We start from the raw sequence: 19,010 nt of genomic DNA, 5'->3' as shown, positions 1-19,010 counted from the left end.
ATTAATTACATTTTCCACCATGTATTCATTTGGTCTATAAAAGCTGAATACCTTTTAAAAAAAACAAACAAAACAACAACAACAACAACAATAAATTCAAATTACAAGACAGAATCGAAATGTTTCGTTTTCAAAACTGAATAAATACTTACTACTCAGATTGTTTTTAAATTCCACCTGTTTCCTTATGAATTCCATAAGTTTAATAGAAGTGAACTCATAAGACTGTATGCTATATTTAATGAGGGAATCCTAAAAAAAAATGGAGAAAGCAGGATAGGTATAGCTATTTTTAATAGGAATTACACAATGGCATTTGGTTGGTGGAAATGCTGCTTTGGGACTCCTTATATTTCCACTCACTGTTTGGGTAATATATCAGTGCTCTGTCTATGCAGATAAGTAAGTAATTGCAATTACATGTCCATAGAAACAACAAATGTCAGTAAAAATGTCGTGGATATTTATCACAACATTATAAAGATTCTTTATATGGCCTGAACCAATGTGGTGCTGCTGGGGCGCGTCATCTGTTGTGCGCGTGACCATTTAAACACAGGCGGCAATCTATATATACAGTCTATGGCGGCAATGGACGGAGACAGTTCCCGATGTTTTTTCTTTTTTCTGAAGGTAAGAAAATAACTTCAGAAAATAGCCCCTGAAATTGAAGTCAGGTGTCACAAATGGTCTATTTAAGTCATGTGTCGCCCTTATGGTGTTTACTGTGACCATTTGAAAACAAATACTGGCTCCTAATCGTTTTTCAGGTTTTTTTTCCCCCTTCATTTTCGTTTTAGCCAGCTAGCTAATTTAGTAGCTTAGCTGTAGTGCAATTAGCATAGCATTTAGCTGCAGATAGCACATACTGTACTATTAGCTGTGTGTGTAATTGTCAAGTTCAGTCACTTTAAAATTGAATTAAAACTGAATTTCCCTTCGGGGATGAATTTAGTGATTCTATTCTATTCTATTCTTTAGTGATGTATATAGCACATTTTAAACAGCCAAAATGCTTTCCAGTAAAATATATTGTATTTTTCTTCAAGTTTATTGTTGTTTTTCTTGGTGTTAGTAATATTTTGCAATATTAGCAGTGTTTTCTTTTTAAAGTAAGATTACAAGTGTTCCTAATGAAGGGCTTTGTATAGCTGCTCATGGCCGAATTACTTTCATCTTGAGACTGAGTTCAGTTTCTTTTTACTGTTATGTTTAATTTGTGGAATATGTGGTGTCATTTCATGAACATTTATTTGTGTCTTTTGTAAATCTGGCTTAAAATGCTTTTATGTACTTAATGTTTGAACAGTGTTGACTTTCATGTGCTCGAAGTCTCACGACCATCTTAGGAATATAAATGCATTTTCTATGAATTAGGCAAAGAAAAAACGAGCAGTACATCATTAGACTGAAGGAATTGAAACCCCACAATTGTTCTTGACTAATGAAAAACTAAAACAATGTTTAATATATCCAAATTGTTATGTCTTTTGAACCACAAGGGTAGCAATACTTTTTGCAATTCACTATGGCTATTTTTTGTATAATAATTTCCCCTCCCCTGTTGAGTTATGTGTAACAATGTCAGCCTATTTTTACATTGTATATATAGGTACATTGTGCTGATGTGGTTTTTCTCTCACGATCTGCACATTGCCTTGTTGGAAAGGTGCTGCTGTCATTTGAATTTTTGCTTTGCGGATAGTCCACTGAAGTTCATAATGATCCTTACTGACGTATACGTAGAAGCAAATTGACAAACTTAGATTACCTTATATACCTAGAAGGTAATGGACAAACACTTTCCCAAAAATAAAGCCACCAGTTTTCACACAAGAGCATTTGGAAACTAGCCTTGTATGTATCTGTGTTGCACAGCTCTGTATGCCAGGAGCAATGGTGAGATTACTGCCATTACTAATTTAAATATTGAGGTGAAATTTTGAGTATTAATTCAATATTGTATGGAGGTTCATGCATCAAAAGCTTTATCTTTGTTCTTGTACCCAGAAACAGAGATCTATTTGGAGAGTGGGATGACAGCCAACACAATATTTTCCTGGCAGTTTCAACACCATTTTGAAAGTGTAAGTCGAATGCATTGCCTGGTTCTCACAAAAAATACTCGTAATTTAGCCAATGATTCACACAAAGAAACACTCCTAAAAAATTTAGAACTACCCCACAGAACTGATCATGTCTTTTTAGGAGACCACTGCTTCAGCATTTTGTCGTAGCAAAATGGAAGTGAGCGTTTCAAAGCAAGATATTATTTTTTCACAGCTTATAAACAGTACAAGAACATGTAACATAGACTTCATAGTATTTTGAAGAAAACCTCAGACATAATAAAAATACACTACCATGGAGCAAAATTATGACTCAGACTTTTTTCTATACCACATGTAGTAAAAATATATATATACTGAGAAATACTAAATCTTAACACTGTAAAAAAAAATGTTTCTCTGTACTGGATTGAATCCACTTAATTGGAATAACACCTTCCATTTATTGTAGAAATGCATTTTTAACTTTAAAATTTCAATTTATTATTTGCTAATAATGACAATTCACATTTTGTTCAAAGAAGATGCATGAAGAGATTATCAAAATGGACGACAGATACTCATTTGTCCAGACTAGTTTTCTTTTTTTTTCCCCCAAGGAAGAACAGTGATCTTAGTCTTCAGGTTTGCATTGCAGCAGTAGCCTTGCTAATGCAATCAAAACACATATTTGATATAGTACTCAAAAATGAATACTGCATTCATACACAAGATGGCACTATAGCACACAACAAAGACATGAACTACACAACCTCACTTGTTTGTTGCCAGTGTTTCCACTCTTCTGGTGAACTAATATTGACATTGCCACTGGACAGGTCAAGTTTTCAAAGTGATATGTTGATAGTGTAGACATGCAGTGTTTCAAGTGTATTTTGGGACTTATGCAAAATTCCTGAATGTGTTTATTTTCTGAACAAAAATGTAAAACAAACAAAAAAATCCTATCAATAACACGTTCTGTAACCGGATACATCTTCTTCAGGGTCAAGAGCAAGTGCTCAAGGTGTAAAGTACGCAACAAGGAGCAGATCCATTTATAAACAGGAGTTACTGTGATGTCATTTAGTTTTTCTACTCAATCACCTTCTCTGACTTCCCCTCTAAAGTGATACCGGCAGCAGCATGCTTCACATAAATATTGTTCAGCATTTTCAGAACATGTATCTTGCAGTTACTCTCTTTCAGAGGACATAATGTCAACATATGACAGAAAATGAAATGAGTTTATAAAATGCTTTATTGTGGATGATTCTACATCATATTATATGATGAGAAACAGACCATTGGTTCGAGTACATTACTCAGCTGCTTCTTTACCCTGTAAAATAAAGAAATCATGAAATAAATACAAGTTTAAAGACACATCACATTGTACCTGCACATTTTGAGCTTTTATCATTTGTCAGTTTTTGAAGCATGAAGCAATAAAGCAATTCTCACTCATAAATCAGTAACTATCCGAAGTTTAGTCACTATTTACCTTGCCAGAGTCACGGCTCTTAGCTCTGAGCTTGTTGACCTGGGACTCAGCAATGTCAGCACGTTCCTCAGCCTCCTCCAGCTCATGCTGGATCTTCCTGCACTTGGACAGATGAACATTTGCCTGCTCCTCCTGGAATTCAAAATATAGGAACATGTTGAAGCATTTAGAAAAGGCCCATAGGTTTACATTTGTGAAATAATATAGTGTCAAATGCTAATTGTTTTAAACAAATGCTTTTCCTTACCGCTTCCTCAGCCTGCCTCTTGTAGGCCTTCACCTTCAGCTGCAGCTTGTCAACCAAGTCCTGGAGCCTGGTAACGTTCTTCTTGTCCTCCTCAGTCTGTAGTAGAAAATAGAAACCTCTGTAGACTTTTGTAATGGTAAGTGTTACATAAATCTTGACTGTACATTCCATGTGTCAATATAACTTACCTGATAGGTGAGTTCCTTCACTCTCCTCTCATATTTGCGGACACCCTTAACGGCATCTGCACCACGTCTCTGCTCAGCCTCAACCTCGGTCTCCAACTCACGCACCTTTTAAAACAGTACAAAATTCATAAATTATCAACAATTCATGTGTTTTCATACATTTGTTGAACTGCAGACATCTTATCATATTCATCTTACTCTAGACTCCAGTTTCTGGAGCTGCTTCTTGCCACCCTTCATGGCCAGATTCTCAGCCTCATCCAGACGGTGCTGCAGGTCCTTAACAGCGACCTCCAGGTTCTTCTTCATCCTCTCCAGGTGAGCACTGGTGTCCTGCTCCTTCTTCAGCTCCTCAGCCATCATAGCAGCCTGAAAAAAAAGATTTTTCAGTGTGAAATCACATCACAATTCTCTGTTGGCTTGGAGTATAATAGCAAACAAATGGCCTTTAAACCTACATCAGTGATAGCCTTCTTGGCCTTCTCCTCTGCATTTCTTGCTTCCTGAACAGTGTCATCCACTTCACTCTGGATCTGGACCAGGTCAGCCTCCAGCTTCTTCTTGGTGCTCAGCAGGCTTGTGTTCTGAAAGATGAGAAATTGGTAAAGTTATTTCTTTCCTTCCATGCTTGTTTAGATTTGTGAAATGCTGGAGAAATGCTTAAAGTCATGTTCACCTGAGAGTGGAGAAGTCCAACACGCTCACTGGCATCCACCAGCTCCTGCTCAGCAACTTTGCGGCTTCTCTCTGTTTGTTCCAGACCAGCCCTGAGTTCCTCAATTTCAGCCACCATCAGACCGTTCCTGCGGTCCACCATAGCAGCCTGTTCCTTCAGGTCATCCTGGGCTCTGACAGCATCATCAAGGTGCAGTTGAGCATCCTAATGCAAAACATGATCAGGAAAGTATTCATATGAATGTCTAAATGCTGGTGTACTTACTGTCATGTGTGCAAGAACTCTTTGTGCTGTGTGGATTACAATACCTTGAGCTGTGCCTGCACATTCCTCAGCTGTTTCTGGGACTCAGAAGCCTGGCGATTGGCATGGCTCAGCTGAATCTCCATCTCGTTCAGATCTCCCTCCATCTTCTTCTTGATTCTCAGGGCATCGTTCCTGCTCCTGACCTCAGAATCCAGAGTGCTCTGCATGGAGTCAATCACCCTCTGGCTGTTCCTCTTGATCTGCTCCATCTCCTCATCTTTCTCTGCTAGCTTCCTGTCAACCTCACCCTTAATCTGGTTCAGCTCCAGCTGGACACGCAGGATCTTAGACTCCTCATGCTCCAGAGTTCCCTAATGGTTTTACAGAATAATATATTGATCTCTGCCTTTAAAGCTTTTATACAATGTTGGATCATGACTTAAAATTGTTTCGTTGAAGAAGGTCTCCCCAGAGAAACAGACAAAGTTTTACCTCAGCCTCTTCAAGAGCTGTCTGGATCTCAGACTTCTCGGTCTCCACCTGCTTCTTGGCCTTCTCCAGCTCATGGATGCTCTTGCCAGTCTCACCAATCTGTTCAGTCAGATCTGAGATCTCCTCTGCAGAAGGATGCATATGTTTAACATGTGAAAGTTATAAAATGTCAATTGTACTACTGTCTAACAAACGCATACATGTGTTTTAAACAAGTTGTAAGAGCTAACTGCTTACTGCTGTTGTTACTACAATCTGGTATTAACTCACGCTGCAGGTTCTTGTTTTCACGCTTCATGGTCTCCAGCTGATCCAGAGCCTCCTCATAAGAGTTCTTCATCTTGAACAGCTCAGTGCTGAGAGTACGAGCCTCCTTCTGAGCTCCCTCCAGCTCTGCCTGACCCTCCTCATACTTCTGCTTCCACTCTGCCAGCACCTGAACATCACAGTTTATACAGTTTTATAGAAGAACAGCCAAAAATCCTTTTCCAGTTTTTTTTTTTAGAAAATTATTTTTTGAAAAGATGAAAATAAAAAACATTACAATCCAAACAAACAAACAAACATTGGGGTGCGCCTTTAAGGTAAACATTGACAGTCATACCATGCAAAAAAGAATACAGAAAAGCCAAATTTTTATATAAAGCCTGGTCTTACAGAAGAAACATACTCAATCCAAAGTTCCCATTTTTTAGCAAACTTATCCTGTTGTAACCGAAGATTAAAAGTAATTCTCTCCATTTTGTATATATCATTGACAATATCTATCCAGTCATTTATTGTAGGACTTTGTGGTCTAAGCCATTTCCTAGTTATGGCTTTTTCTGGCTGCTGCACTCAAAATCTGGAATAAATATTTTGTTTTTTAAGACACATTATCAATCCTTATAACACCCAGGTACAATATTTCTAGTTGGAATGGTATGTCCATTTGAAACAGAGATCTTAAAATTTTATGTAGTTCTTCCCAAAAAGGAGTGATTTGTGGACATGACCAAAATATATGATAATGGTTTCCTTCTTGTCCCCCACATTGTCTCCAGCAGTCTGATGATTTGGTATGGTGCTTGGTCTGAGCGGGGGTTTTAAAAAACTTTACAAGGTTTTTCCAGCAGAACTCTTTCCATGTTGCTGAGTTCGATGTTTTCCATTGAGACTTACAGAAAGTTTCCCAATCCTGGGTAGAGATGGTCAAGTGTCCTTCTTTTTCCCAGTTTTGCTTTGCAGGACTTTGAGTGTCTTTCATTTGTCGAAGACTTTTATACAATCTTGAAAGTGTCTTTTGAGTGCTGTTTACCATATAAGCATCCGTGAATACCTTCACCAAAGGATTATTTTGAAACTTTTCTTCAATTGCCTGTTTTTCTATATAATCTCTGATCTGAAAGAATCTGAAGAAGTCATTGTTATTCAAACCATGTGATGCTTTCAAAGTCTGGAAATCTTTTACATTTCCTTTGTGCAAAAACGTGCAGTATGCTGTTAAACCTTGCGATATCCATTCTTTGAATCTTGCATCGAGTTTGTTAGGGATAAAATCCTGATCATAGCCACACCATCTTAAAATTCCAACTGCATCTTTGAAGTTATTTTGTTGTATTAATCGATTCCATTGAGAGATAAGGCAAGTAATGGGTTTTGTAAATTATCTAAGTAATTCTTTTTTATCTTTTCTCTAATTAGTTTTTGTATAGGGTATTCAAGTGTCATTGCTTCTTCAATTTCCTTCCACCTGGCTTGATATTTTGGGTTACATAAGCACACCAGAGGTCTCAATTGTGCTGCAATATAATAGTCTTTTAGAGATGGAAGTGCCAATCCCCCACCTTCTCTGGTCAACTGTAGACATTGATATTTAATTCTTGGCTTTTTGCCCTGCCAAATGTATCTTGAGATTAGTTTATCCCATTCCTGGAAATGATTGTCGGTTAATTCTATTGGAAGTGATTGAAATAGATGCAAGAGTCGAGGCAAAATATTCATTTTGACTGATTGAATTCTTGAGCCAAAACTAAGAAGGGGTATGACACTCCATCTCTGTATATCGTTTTTAACTGCCTGATTTAATGGAACTAAATTAACATGATATAAATTTTGGAAGTCTTTAGGGATATTCACCCCCAGGTACCTCATTGCCATTGCATCCCAATTTAGGGAGAATTTCTCAGTTAAACTACGGTGGGGGGGAATATCCGAGACACAATACCTGTGTTTTTGATAAATTCAATTTGTAACCAGAAAAAGAACCATACTTTTCCAATAATGTTATTAGGTGTGCAAAAGACTGCTCTGGGTTAGACAAGTATAATAATACATCGTCTGCAAACAATGAAATCTTTTGCTCTCTGCCGTTCATGGTAATGCCTGTGATATATTGATTTGGAATAATCCAGTGACTTAATGGCTCAATAAATAGGGCCTTTTCCAGTTTCATTGCTTGGTTGCAAAAAGTAAAGATGTTACCTTGTCAAAGTTCCTCTGCTTCTTGTCCAGGTTGGCAGCCAGCGCATTAGCTCTCTCCACATCAATCATGAGGTCCTCCACCTCACTCTGGAGCCTTTGTTTGGTCTTCTCCAGAGAGGCACACTTGGAATTGACAGCCTCAATCTGCTCCTCAGCCTCCTGAAGGCGCTGAGCCAACTTTTTCCTGTAAAAAAAGTCACATTTGTCTTGTTATTTGTCCACCTATGCTATAATGCTATACATCTGACCATTCAGTTGTTTGAATATTACTCACTTGGCTTCCTCAAGCTCCTCTGTGCGCTGGATAGCGTCAGTTTCATACTTAGTTCTCCACTGAGCCACCTCACTGTTGGCCTTGGACATTCCACGCTGCAGCTCAGCTTTGGCCTCCTGCTCCTCCTCAAACTGCTCCCTCAGCAGGTCGCAGTCATGGCGGGCAGATTGCAGTCCATGGGCAAGAGCATTCTTGGCCTGGAATTAGACACACAATTGAATGAACAAAATGTCTACATCCGCAATCAATAATGGCAATACACATTTAAAATGAAGGTTTCTTACCTTAACCTCCTCTTCAATCTGTCTCTTCAGCTCCTCAATCTGCTGAGTGAAGGCCTGTTTGCCTCTGGTCAGCTGGGATACAAGAGCCTCTTTCTCCTCAATTTGACGGCCAAACTCACCTGGAGTGAAAACAGTCATCAAACTTTAGCCTTTGTTCAGTTTCTCTGTCAAACACTGAAGATCACTGCATTTTGACACTATTTTGTACGTACCGTTTTCTGTCAGGAGACGAGCTTTCTGTGCACCTGCATCATTCAACTGGCGGATGTTTTCATCATTCTTGGTCTTCAGTTCGCTAAGTTGGTCCTCAAGAGTACGGCACATCTTTTCAAGATTTCCCTAACATGGAGACGAGAAATCAGATCAGTGATAAGATTTTCTTTATACTGATTACAGATTTAATGTCATTCAGATATTGAGCACCACAAGTGAATGTGCTGTGTACCTTTGCTTTAGCAACAGCCTCCATGTTGCTGGAGAGGTCATCAATCTCCATCTTGTATTCACTCTTCTCCTTCTCAAGCTTCTGCTTGACGCGCTGCAGGTTGTCGATCTGCTCTCCCAGCTCGGCGACGCTGTCGGCCTGCTTCTTGCGAAGAGCAGCAGCCGTGGCTTCATGCTGCAGAGTAGACTCCTCAAGGTCACGACGGAGCTTCTGGAACTCAGCCTCGCGCTTCTTGTTCATCTCAATCTGAGCAGCAGTTGCACCGCCGGCCTCCTCCAGCCTCTCGCTGATCTCCTCAAGTTCCCTGGAGAGGTCAGCCCTCTGCTTCTCAACCTTGGCACGAGCAGCACGCTCAGCTTCAATCTCCTCCTCCAGTTCCTCAATACGGGCCTATTGGATGTAGATATGTAGTTTTTCAGTAAATGTTCACCTTTGAATGACCAAGTATGAAATTTCTAAGTGATGGTTGAAGTAACACAACGCATGCATCACCTGAAGCTCCTTGATCTTCTTCTGAAGCTGGGCACCCATTGACTGCTCATCCTCAATCTTGCTGAGGAGCTGGCTAATTTCAAAGTCCTTCCTGTGAGAGAGATGAAATGTACAGTCAGAGTTCATCTATCCTATGGACCATGTCTCCTGACATATTCATTGTTTTTCAATTGAGATTATAAGCTGAACTTAGTTACTTTTTAATTTTCTCCTCAGACTGCTGCTTGTCATTCTCAAGATCCATGATGGATTCCTGGGCCAGTTTCAGATCACCCTCCAGCTTCCTCTTGGCTCTCTCAAGGTCCATACGAAGCTTCTTCTCTTGCTCCAGAGAGCCCTCAAGCTGCAAAGGAATATGGGTTTGCTACTATCATATTCAAGATTCAAGAAGGATCCTGTTGTACCTTTCTAGACGACTTAAAACTTACATCATCGACTTGCTGCTCAAGCTTGGTCTTGGCCTTGGTCAGAGTGTTGACTTTGTCTTCCTCAGCCTGCAGGTCATCCAGAGTCTGCTGATGAGCCTCCTGAAGGGCTTTCTTCTCCTTGGTCAGCTTAGCAATGCTCTCATCCTGAGAGGCCATCTCCTCAGTCAGGTTCTTCACCTGTGTTTGCAGGAAACATGTTATTGTTGCGTGAAGGCATCATTCAAAAATATTATTTTATCTGCTCGATATATTCAAGTTTACAAACCTTGTTCTCAGTGGCGTGTTTCTCCTTTTCCACTTTGGCCAAGGTAAGCTCCAGGTCATCGATATCTTTCTTGAGCTCAGAGCATTCGTCCTCCAGCTTTCTCTTCTTGGCAGTGAGCTCAGCATTGATTTCCTCTTCATCCTCCAGTCTCTCAGTGGTCTCTTTGAGTTTGGCCTCCAGCTGAATCTTGCTCTTGATGAGCCCCTCGCATCTCTCCTCAGCATCTGCCAGATTCTCTGTTTCCTTGTTTATGTTGGAGAAATGACGTTAGCACACTGACGTTTTGTGGACGTATGGACACAAAATAAAAGGCACCACTTTCTTTTGATGTCTACTTACAGATGCTACTTGCAGCTGCAGATCATTCTTCTCCTGCAGAAGAGACACCATCTTCTCCTCCAGTTCCTTCTTCTTGGCCAAGGCAGCAGCCAGGTCACTTTGCATCTTCTCATAGTTGTCCTTCATCTGGGCCAGCTCCTTCTCAGTCTCAGCACTCTTCAGCAGAGGCTTGATCTTGTAGTACACCTTCATCCATGGCCAGTGTTTGACATTCATGAATGAGCGCACATTGTACTGGATGGTATAGATGGCTTCCCTGTGGACAAGAAGTTGTCGTTAAGGAAGTTTTTATTGTTTTTTTCATGTGACTTTGTGTTGAGAATTTGCCGTTTTTAACATGCCTTCTCTCCATCATCTTGACAAACTCCTTTCTCATGAGGTAAGCACGGCAGAGGGCCTGAGTCATGGTGACCAGACTTGCCAGCTTTTCATCTCTCATCTCCTCAAGAGTACCCAGCAGACCAGCCTTGAAGAATACCTAAACAAACACAAGACAATAATGACTGCAGCATCAAGTTAGATGCTGACATTAGAATGAACCCACAGAGTGAATTCTGCACATCTTGCACAATGTCCAAACAAATGGGATTTTTAGATATCCCACATATGTCACATAATTTTGAGGTCTTTCATAATTTTCCACATGCTGGCTGCTCCATATCTGCTCAAATGATCAGTCTCTTATCCACTGGCACATGGATTAGATTTGCAACAAATTCAGGGAAGTAAATATGACAATATCTTGCCAGATAACAGATAAACAAGCTCCACAGAATAGTCAACTTTATTATGGAGGTTATTATGCAGAACTTCTATTACTTAAAAAAACGAACAGCTGGTGCTTACCTTCGTGTGTCCGAATTTGTACTGATCGTGATCAACATCAATTGACCCAAGCAGCTTCTCTGCAGCCTTCTTGTTGTCAATGAACTGGCCCTCAGGGATGACACTGGCATTCAGTACCTTGTATCTGTTTTAGAGAGAGAAAACAATCAGCATGCGGATTTTCTTGTCATCGTCTACATCCAACTTCTATTAACATAATAGTTGTACCTCTGCTTGAAGTCACCATAGAGGATTCTGCTGGGGAAACCTTTCCTGCAGATTCTGATACCCTCCAGGACACCATTACACCTGAGCTGGTGGATAACCAGGAAGTTCTCCATCAGACCTGTCCAGTAGAAATGTGCCAGTTCATCAGTTGTTTTGCATACATCAAACCAATCCACAACACAGAAAGACTTTGAAGATCATGTTTTGGTACCTGGAGTCTTTGATTCATTGGGAATCAGGCAACGCACAAAGTGAGGGTGGGTGCTCCTCAAGTTAGTCATCAGCTTGCCCAAGTTCTCCTGCAGGTAGAAAATGGTGATCTTTGTCATAAAAATGAACATATGTGAATTTCACCATCAAGTGACTTTAAATGTATTTGTCAAACCTCACCCTGAACTGTGAAGACACAGTCTGCATAGAGCCACCCTTCTTCTTGCCTCCCTTCTTGCCACCGGTCTCTGTTTTTCAGTTGTGTTAGAAGAAAAAATCTTTATCTTCACAGTACATGAAGAGACACAAAAATGTACAATCTGTTAAATTTGTGGAACATATATTTTCCTACCCTCAACAACAGGAGGATACAGAAGGGCCAGCAGTTTAACTGAGGACTTCTGGTACAGCTGCACAACAGACTCATTCAGTGGGTCCTTGTTCTTGTCCAGCCAGCCAATGATGTTGTAGTCCACAGTACCGGCATAGTGCACCAGGGAGAAGTGGGCCTCAGCCTTGCCCTTGGCAGGCTTGGGCTTCTCAAATGCCTTGCATTTGCCAAGATGCTGGTCATACAGCTTGTTCTTGAAGGATGTGTCAGTGGCCTTGGGGAACATGCACTCCTCTTCAAGGATGGAGAAGATGCCCATGGGCTTGATGAAAAGGAAAAGAGATATGTAATGACGGTGTTCTTCTACTGTAGTAAGAGTTGCATTCAAAAGAATTATGACGTAGATGTGTACCTTCTCAATCAGCTCAATGCAGGCAGCCAAGTCCATACCGAAGTCAATGAACTCCCAGATAATGCCCTCTTTCTTGTACTCCTCTTGCTCCAGGACAAACATGTGGTGGTTGAAGAACTGCTGCAGTTTCTCATTGGTGAAGTTGATGCACAGCTGCTCCAAGGTGTTGAACTGTGAATGGAGAAATAGATCAAGCAACTAGTAACAAATTCAAAGGATCTGGTCATGCCAGCCAAAGCAACTCCTCCTTTTTTGGGGATGAAACTTACATCAAAGATTTCAAAGCCAGCAATATCCAGGACACCAATGAAGAAATTCCTTTGCTGCTTAGTGTCCAACATCTGGTTGATGCGGATGACCATCCACAAGAACATCCTTTCATAGATGGACTTGGCCAGGGCAGTCACTGAGTTCAGCACCTAAGGAAATACAAGAACATAACTTCAGTAATGATGCACATTCATGTAAAATGGTGGAATAGTGTAAATTCCTACATTGGACTGACACCACTAAATGTCACAAATATAAATGCATACATATTTGATATGGTTACTGATTTAGAATGCATTCAGCATACAGAGCTAAACTGATCTAAAGTCAGAATATACTGGACATTAGTGATCTCTTTCTGTATAAAACAGCATTTGGCATTGATAACTCGTATTTACCTGAGGAACAGTCTGTCCCTTGGTGACAAACTCATTTCCGACTTTCACTCTGGGATAGCACAGAGCCTTCAACATGTCAGCAGAGTTGAGGCCCAACAGGTAAGCAACCTTATCAGCATCTGCATTTCACAGTTAATACATGCAGTATGTCTGGTGATTGTCCAATACGGCGAACAACAAACACCATGAGCAAGTACTGAATGACTGTTCATAAATTTTTCACTCTGGTATGATAGTCAGTGCTCACCCTCTGTGCCATCGGGCTCAGCCTGCTCCTCACGCTGCTTCTGTTTGAACTTCATGTTACCATGGTGAAGCACAGCACCAGTCATCTTGTAGATGCTCATCTTCTCCTCACCAGTGAAGCCCAGGATGTCAATGGCATTCTGTGCAAAAGAGGTGTCCACATGAAATGTAGTCAGTTTGGCAACATACTACTTTGGTGACCTGGATAAGACACGCAGTATGATTATTATTTCAATTCTGACAAGTACTCACGTCTGTGGCTTCCAGCTCAACTTTGTCATCAATGCTGGCCACAGTGATCTGACCCATACTGCACATGGGGAAGTCGTAGGGGTTGGTTGTGATGAGAGATGATTCTGAAAATCAAAAAGGTTGAAAATGTTCAGTAGAGCGTTTAATATGAAAATTGTGAAGAGGTTTAATTACTGAGCAACAAGTCAATCTACTCACCAATCAGCTCAGGCTTGTGGTTGGTCATCATCTGGTAGAAGATGTGGTAGCCTCTCTCATCAGGAAGCTGGAATGTCACTCTAGACTTCTCCAGCAGATCTGCAAAGTTTGTTCATAAGTCTGAATTTTTCCCACCCTCAAACTAACTTCTATGTTCTCTCACTGAGAATTTGTCACTTACATGTTTCAATGTCAGCACTAGCCAGTTTGCCAGTTGTGCCGAAATGGATTCTGATGAATTTACCCTGTTTGGAGCAAAAGAATCATTAACGTCCCTCCACATGAGTCATGTGAAAAGAATTCTCCTGAGTAATAATAACTTTGTACTTACGAAACGAGAGGAGTTGTCATTCCTCACAGTTTTGGCATTACCGTAAGCCTCCAGCAGAGGATTGGCAGCAATAATCTGATCCTCCAGTGAGCCCTAGAATCCAGGTTTAGATTTGATATCAGAAAAGGACCGTCCTTCTAGAAGTATATTCTGTACTTTGAGAAATCTTACCATGATGACATACCTGAATTTTTCCGGCTCCTTGTGCTTCCTTCTTCTTGTCTCCTCCTCCAACTGAGATTGTGGCAAAGTACTGGATGACACGTTTGGTGTTCACAGTCTTTCCGGCACCAGATTCTCCACTGGTTATAGACAAAGACTTGTGAGAATTTGGTCAGAAATATTTAATCATAATCAACAAAGTGAGCAAGTGTGATACTTACGTGATCAAGACAGACTGGTTCTCCCTGTCTGTTAAAATGAAAATATGAAAATTCACAATCCATTTCTGCAACAGGTTTCTCACTACCAGCATGTTCTTCATTGTTACATGAGGCACATACCAGTAAGCATGTTCTGATAAGCGTTGTCAGAGACAGAGAAGATGTGGGGTGGAGCCTCCATACGCTTCTTGCCTCTGTAGGCAGCCACAACTTCAGAATCGTACACAGGGAGCCACTTGTAGGGGTTCACAGTGGCACAGAACAAGCCAGAGTAGGTCTGAAAGTAATCAGGAAGATATTTAAGTTTATGCCAGTTCACATTTCTTACTAGTACTGCAGTTTTTTTCAATATATATTTTCTCACGTAGATCATCCAGGCTGCATAACGCTCTTTGAGGTTATACAACACAGAGGCTTCATTGAGGTGGGTCATCATGGCCATGTCCTCAATTTTGTCGAACTTGGGAGGGTTCATAGGAAAGACGTCATCTTCTTTAACTGTCCTCTCCTGCAACAGAAAATGGTCACAGTGAGATGTGATCACATTTAACATTTAACTTCCAGTTGATTCTTACTTCATGACACCAACCTCATCATTTTCCAGGAGTTTGACAGTGGCTTTGCCACCTTCTTTCTTGAGGATGGTTCCCTTCAGGTACAGCTCTTTGACATCAGACACATAGCAGGCGCTCTTGGCATCGAAGGGTTTGCTTTGAGCCTCAATTCTTTCCTTCTCTGGCTTACGGAGAAAAATGGCAGCTTTGCCATAAACGGCCATCTCCGCGTCTGTACTCATGGTGGCGGTTTACTTCTGTAAGGAATGACAGATAAATGTGATCTTGGTTTTAAAACTCTCTGACTAAGCAGCCCAGAATAGCTGAGATCAGCTGTCTAATAATAATAATAATAATAATATGTTCAATTTATATAGCGCCTTTCACAAACCCAAGGTCACTTTACATAAACAAAGAGAACAACAACAAAACAAAAACAAAACTACAAGGAATAGGAGGCAAAATGATTATTGAAAAGATGAGTTTTGAGCAGAGATTTGAAAGTAGAGAAGGAGTGACAATCACGGAGGGATTGGGGGAGTGAGTGTAATGATCATGTCCCCATCAGGACGATATAAATTCATCATGACTTTCAGTCCTTCCTTAAGTTAATGATGATTTTCACTCCCGAGTTTACATTCTTTCATTCATTCGTTTAGTTTAATTAAAGTATGTTTTTGTATATACGCACTACAGGCCAAAAGTTTGGAAGCAAGATTAAGGTTGTTTCATTGGTATACTTTGTCATAAAATTAACAGATTATTATTTTGTAAAGAGTCACTGATTAGAATAGATTTTTACTTTAATAATCAGACATTTGTATCTGTATTCTTGTTTCTGTACTCAGCTGTTTCTTTCTTGCCATGTCTGTGGTAATTTGTCGGAGAGATGGACACAGTTGAGATTTATTGAGATTTTTGTTTGCAAACTCTCAATAGCCAAAGAGCAAATGGAATAATGCAAACTGTGATTTGTTTTTCACTTTTCCACTAAATTTGTTTCTCTTGTAAATCTTCTCAGCCCTAAAACTAAGCCCTTTCCTTCTTTTGGTTGGATTTATTCAGCAGCTGTCTGGTAACTTCAATGTATACTTAAAAGTAAATTGAAGAAAATGATGCATATCAATGAAAGCAAAGTCTGATCATGTATTGAATACATCCCAAAAGCCACAGAATTCATACTGGTTTTGAATAAAGACATTGTGAACAGAAACTTGAAGTTGCTTCCCAAAGTTTGCCTTGTATTAGCCCTGCTTCCAAAGTGTTGGCCTGTATAAATATAAAGTAGATTTGCAGAAACTTCACTTACAACTCAAAACAATTATTGTATAGTATTTTTCGTACCTGACACTGTTTCCGTCAAAAGTCTGTTTTCTTCCCCAATCCTGTTGAAAACATATCACATATTTTGAGTCACTCTGAAAAGTTTGAAAACAAGAATGTTTTGCTCAAAACTATACCTAATTAATCAATCCAATCCAGTATTGTATCTAATAATAAATACATTATAATGAATACATTAAACTCCTCCAGAGCAGATAGAAATGAAGCTTACCACAAGCAGGAGTCTTCAAGAGTCTTCACCACACACTGTTGTGATGTGTTGGACTCCTTATATTGAATCTTTTATGGCCACTCAGCGAAAGTTAAATCTGGGACTCATGCCAAATGTGGTGCGAACTGGGAGAGCAGATGTCCATTACATTTATGATGCTCATAAAAGCATGACATCCTGGATTTTAGTCACAGCGACCACATGTATTTTTTGTCCATGGCTTGCTATTTGTATCGTAGATTTAATTTGTAGAGTGTCTCTAGTTGCCTGTGACTTCATCCCAGTGGCTGCAGTGGCCATTATTAAGACTTTATCGGCACAGGTGGTATTCGGCTGCATGTTTTAATTGACTGTGTCTCAAACAGATGAAAGAATACATATGCTTCAGTTTTATTCAACGCAGTGTTAGGATGTATTTTTTAAGGTACTATTAACTGAACACTGAAATTAATATTACATATGAGTGATACAATATTGATAATAATAACCATTGAATGTGCAATTAATGCATTACTTGTGCTTGACTTTTAAAAGGGAAGAGATATCACATCTCAGCTAACAACGGAATAAAAGTGGTAGAAAGCGGGAAAAAGTTTGCAGGAGGGTTCTTTTCACAGGATGTGGCTCCTGGGGATTAGATTAATTGTGTGATAAGAGATATGGCCATACTGTATCTGTACCAACTAACGGGATTGCTAAGTCTAAAACACCGTTTATCCCCACCTTTAGCCAGTCACATTTCAATAATTGAATTATATGTTTTGTGTTCCGTAACCAATCATATTTCACCATACTGAATAAAATGTTCTGTTCATATCAGACTTTATCCTTTCTGGGAGGCTGTTCCAAACAGAAAAGGTTCTTGTACAGGATTCTTTTGAGACACTGATATTTACAAAATAAACAGCTGAATTGGAGAGAAGTAGTTTGACTTCTATCTCAAGAAATGAACATGCTCAGCAGCAGCTGTCTACATTGGCCGCATAGCATCTCACGTTTCATAGATCTTGTATAAATGTCAATGACAGCCACAACCTTCTTTACAGCTTTCAAGTCTATTTTCTGCCTTTTTATGAGTCTTCTTGCGCTTCCAAGACAGTTCAGTTACACAACCCTTTGCTGTCATCCAGTTCCATATTTACATTCACATATATCGTTTAGACAAGTTATTTTTTATGTCATCATTGCTGATGTCTCTGTGAGAACACACACGCACACTGTGATAGGAGATTGTGATAAAAGATAGATTCATCTCAGCAACATATGGTTCTCTGAGTAGTTTTGGAGCTCGAGGATGCCAAATTTGTCATTTATGAGTTGTCAAACCTTTCCTTGAATGGATGTGCTGTCACACCCTCGACCTCAGATGCCAGTTCGTAGTAGGTTTTCCCCCTTGCCCCTTCCTTCTCTCTCTCTTCCCACATGAGCATAGTGTGTGGTATCCAGACAGGTGCTCCCAATCGCAATCATCTAAGGAGGCACACAAGCCGGTGGGAGTGACCTCAGCACTACCTTCCTCTCCCATATAAGTCAGACACTTACTGCTACTCAATGCTGGACCACTGAACTATCTCAGTTAGTACTGACTCTTGTTCTGTCTAGCTCCTTGTTGTTACTCCTCGTGTTCATTGCTGTCTCCTGTGTTCTACTTCTGGACTCCCTGGGTGCTCGTCAATCCTCAACTGGATTCCTCATCATTCACCCCCATCAGCCTGGACAGATCCGGACCACCATCATCCAATCTCCGTCATTCACAGCACCTGTCAAGAAACTGCCATCCGCCATGCCACACACCACCTCTGCCTGCCTCATCCCTCCCTGCTTCCCCTCACGTTTGTAGTCAGATAAGTTCCCTGCTCGCTCTCTGAGTCCAGTTCTGATTTGTGGATGTTTGTTAACCTTCATATTTTTGGAGCATATTTCTAGTTTTCTTAGCCACCAAGCTTTCAGCATTTGAGTTGTATTTAGTGTTTGGTTGTAACTTTGCTGGCCCAGGGATACCTAGTTCAGATTAGTTCCCATTCATTCAATTGTTTGTTTGACGAGACTCGGGCATTAGTTATCCTCCCCATGACACTTCCTGTTGTTTTCTGCGACTTTATAAATAAAAGGTATGTTTTATTTGCGCCTATGCTTGTCTGTCGTGTCTCTGTTGTGCTGCGCTTGAGTTTCTGATTTGGCATGGTAACGTGCTCACACCAGGATATATGAATAAATACAGCAGATCACACGAAGATCTCAGAGGATCCAAACCTGTTTTATTAGAAAGATGGAAACGATATGTAATTCTTTGGAGAGGATGGAAATTTTGATAGACCAACAACTATTATGCAGTATTTTCAACTTTGAGACATCTCTTTTGTGTCATGATTCCTGCTCCAGCCCTTGCTTGATCTGTCCCTCACTTTCCCTCCTGATCGTACTCT

At 40.2% G+C, this 19,010-nt stretch overlaps 1 protein-coding gene across 1 annotated transcript; it reads right to left on the bottom strand.

Moving 5' to 3' along the window:
* Window positions 1–3,537: 3,537 nt before the first annotated feature.
* Window positions 3,538–15,271, bottom strand: LOC110972372 (myosin heavy chain, fast skeletal muscle-like). The gene is made up of 38 exons (XM_051952428.1): window positions 15,065–15,271; window positions 14,840–14,983; window positions 14,596–14,752; window positions 14,476–14,503; window positions 14,277–14,394; window positions 14,093–14,185; window positions 13,943–14,006; window positions 13,762–13,860; window positions 13,564–13,667; window positions 13,313–13,451; window positions 13,066–13,184; window positions 12,667–12,816; window positions 12,398–12,568; window positions 12,007–12,307; window positions 11,835–11,902; window positions 11,656–11,743; window positions 11,445–11,562; window positions 11,238–11,361; window positions 10,733–10,869; window positions 10,392–10,647; window positions 10,053–10,295; window positions 9,788–9,964; window positions 9,557–9,702; window positions 9,360–9,450; window positions 8,868–9,257; window positions 8,635–8,761; window positions 8,423–8,541; window positions 8,139–8,335; window positions 7,865–8,048; window positions 5,672–5,837; window positions 5,402–5,526; window positions 4,972–5,280; window positions 4,664–4,867; window positions 4,446–4,571; window positions 4,186–4,356; window positions 3,988–4,092; window positions 3,800–3,895; window positions 3,538–3,684 (listed from the first exon to the last, which is right to left on the bottom strand). The coding sequence occupies exons 1-38, from the start codon at window positions 15,269–15,271 to the stop codon at window positions 3,538–3,540; spliced, it is 5,808 nt and encodes a 1,935-aa protein (XP_051808388.1).
* Window positions 15,272–19,010: the final 3,739 nt, after the last annotated feature.

Source organism: Acanthochromis polyacanthus, chromosome 8 (genome assembly GCF_021347895.1).
Source record: "Acanthochromis polyacanthus isolate Apoly-LR-REF ecotype Palm Island chromosome 8, KAUST_Apoly_ChrSc, whole genome shotgun sequence".
NCBI classification, from domain to species: domain Eukaryota; kingdom Metazoa; phylum Chordata; class Actinopteri; family Pomacentridae; genus Acanthochromis; species Acanthochromis polyacanthus.
The sequence above is the reverse complement of the archived record's forward strand: the minus strand, read 5'-3'. Positions and strand labels throughout refer to the sequence as shown.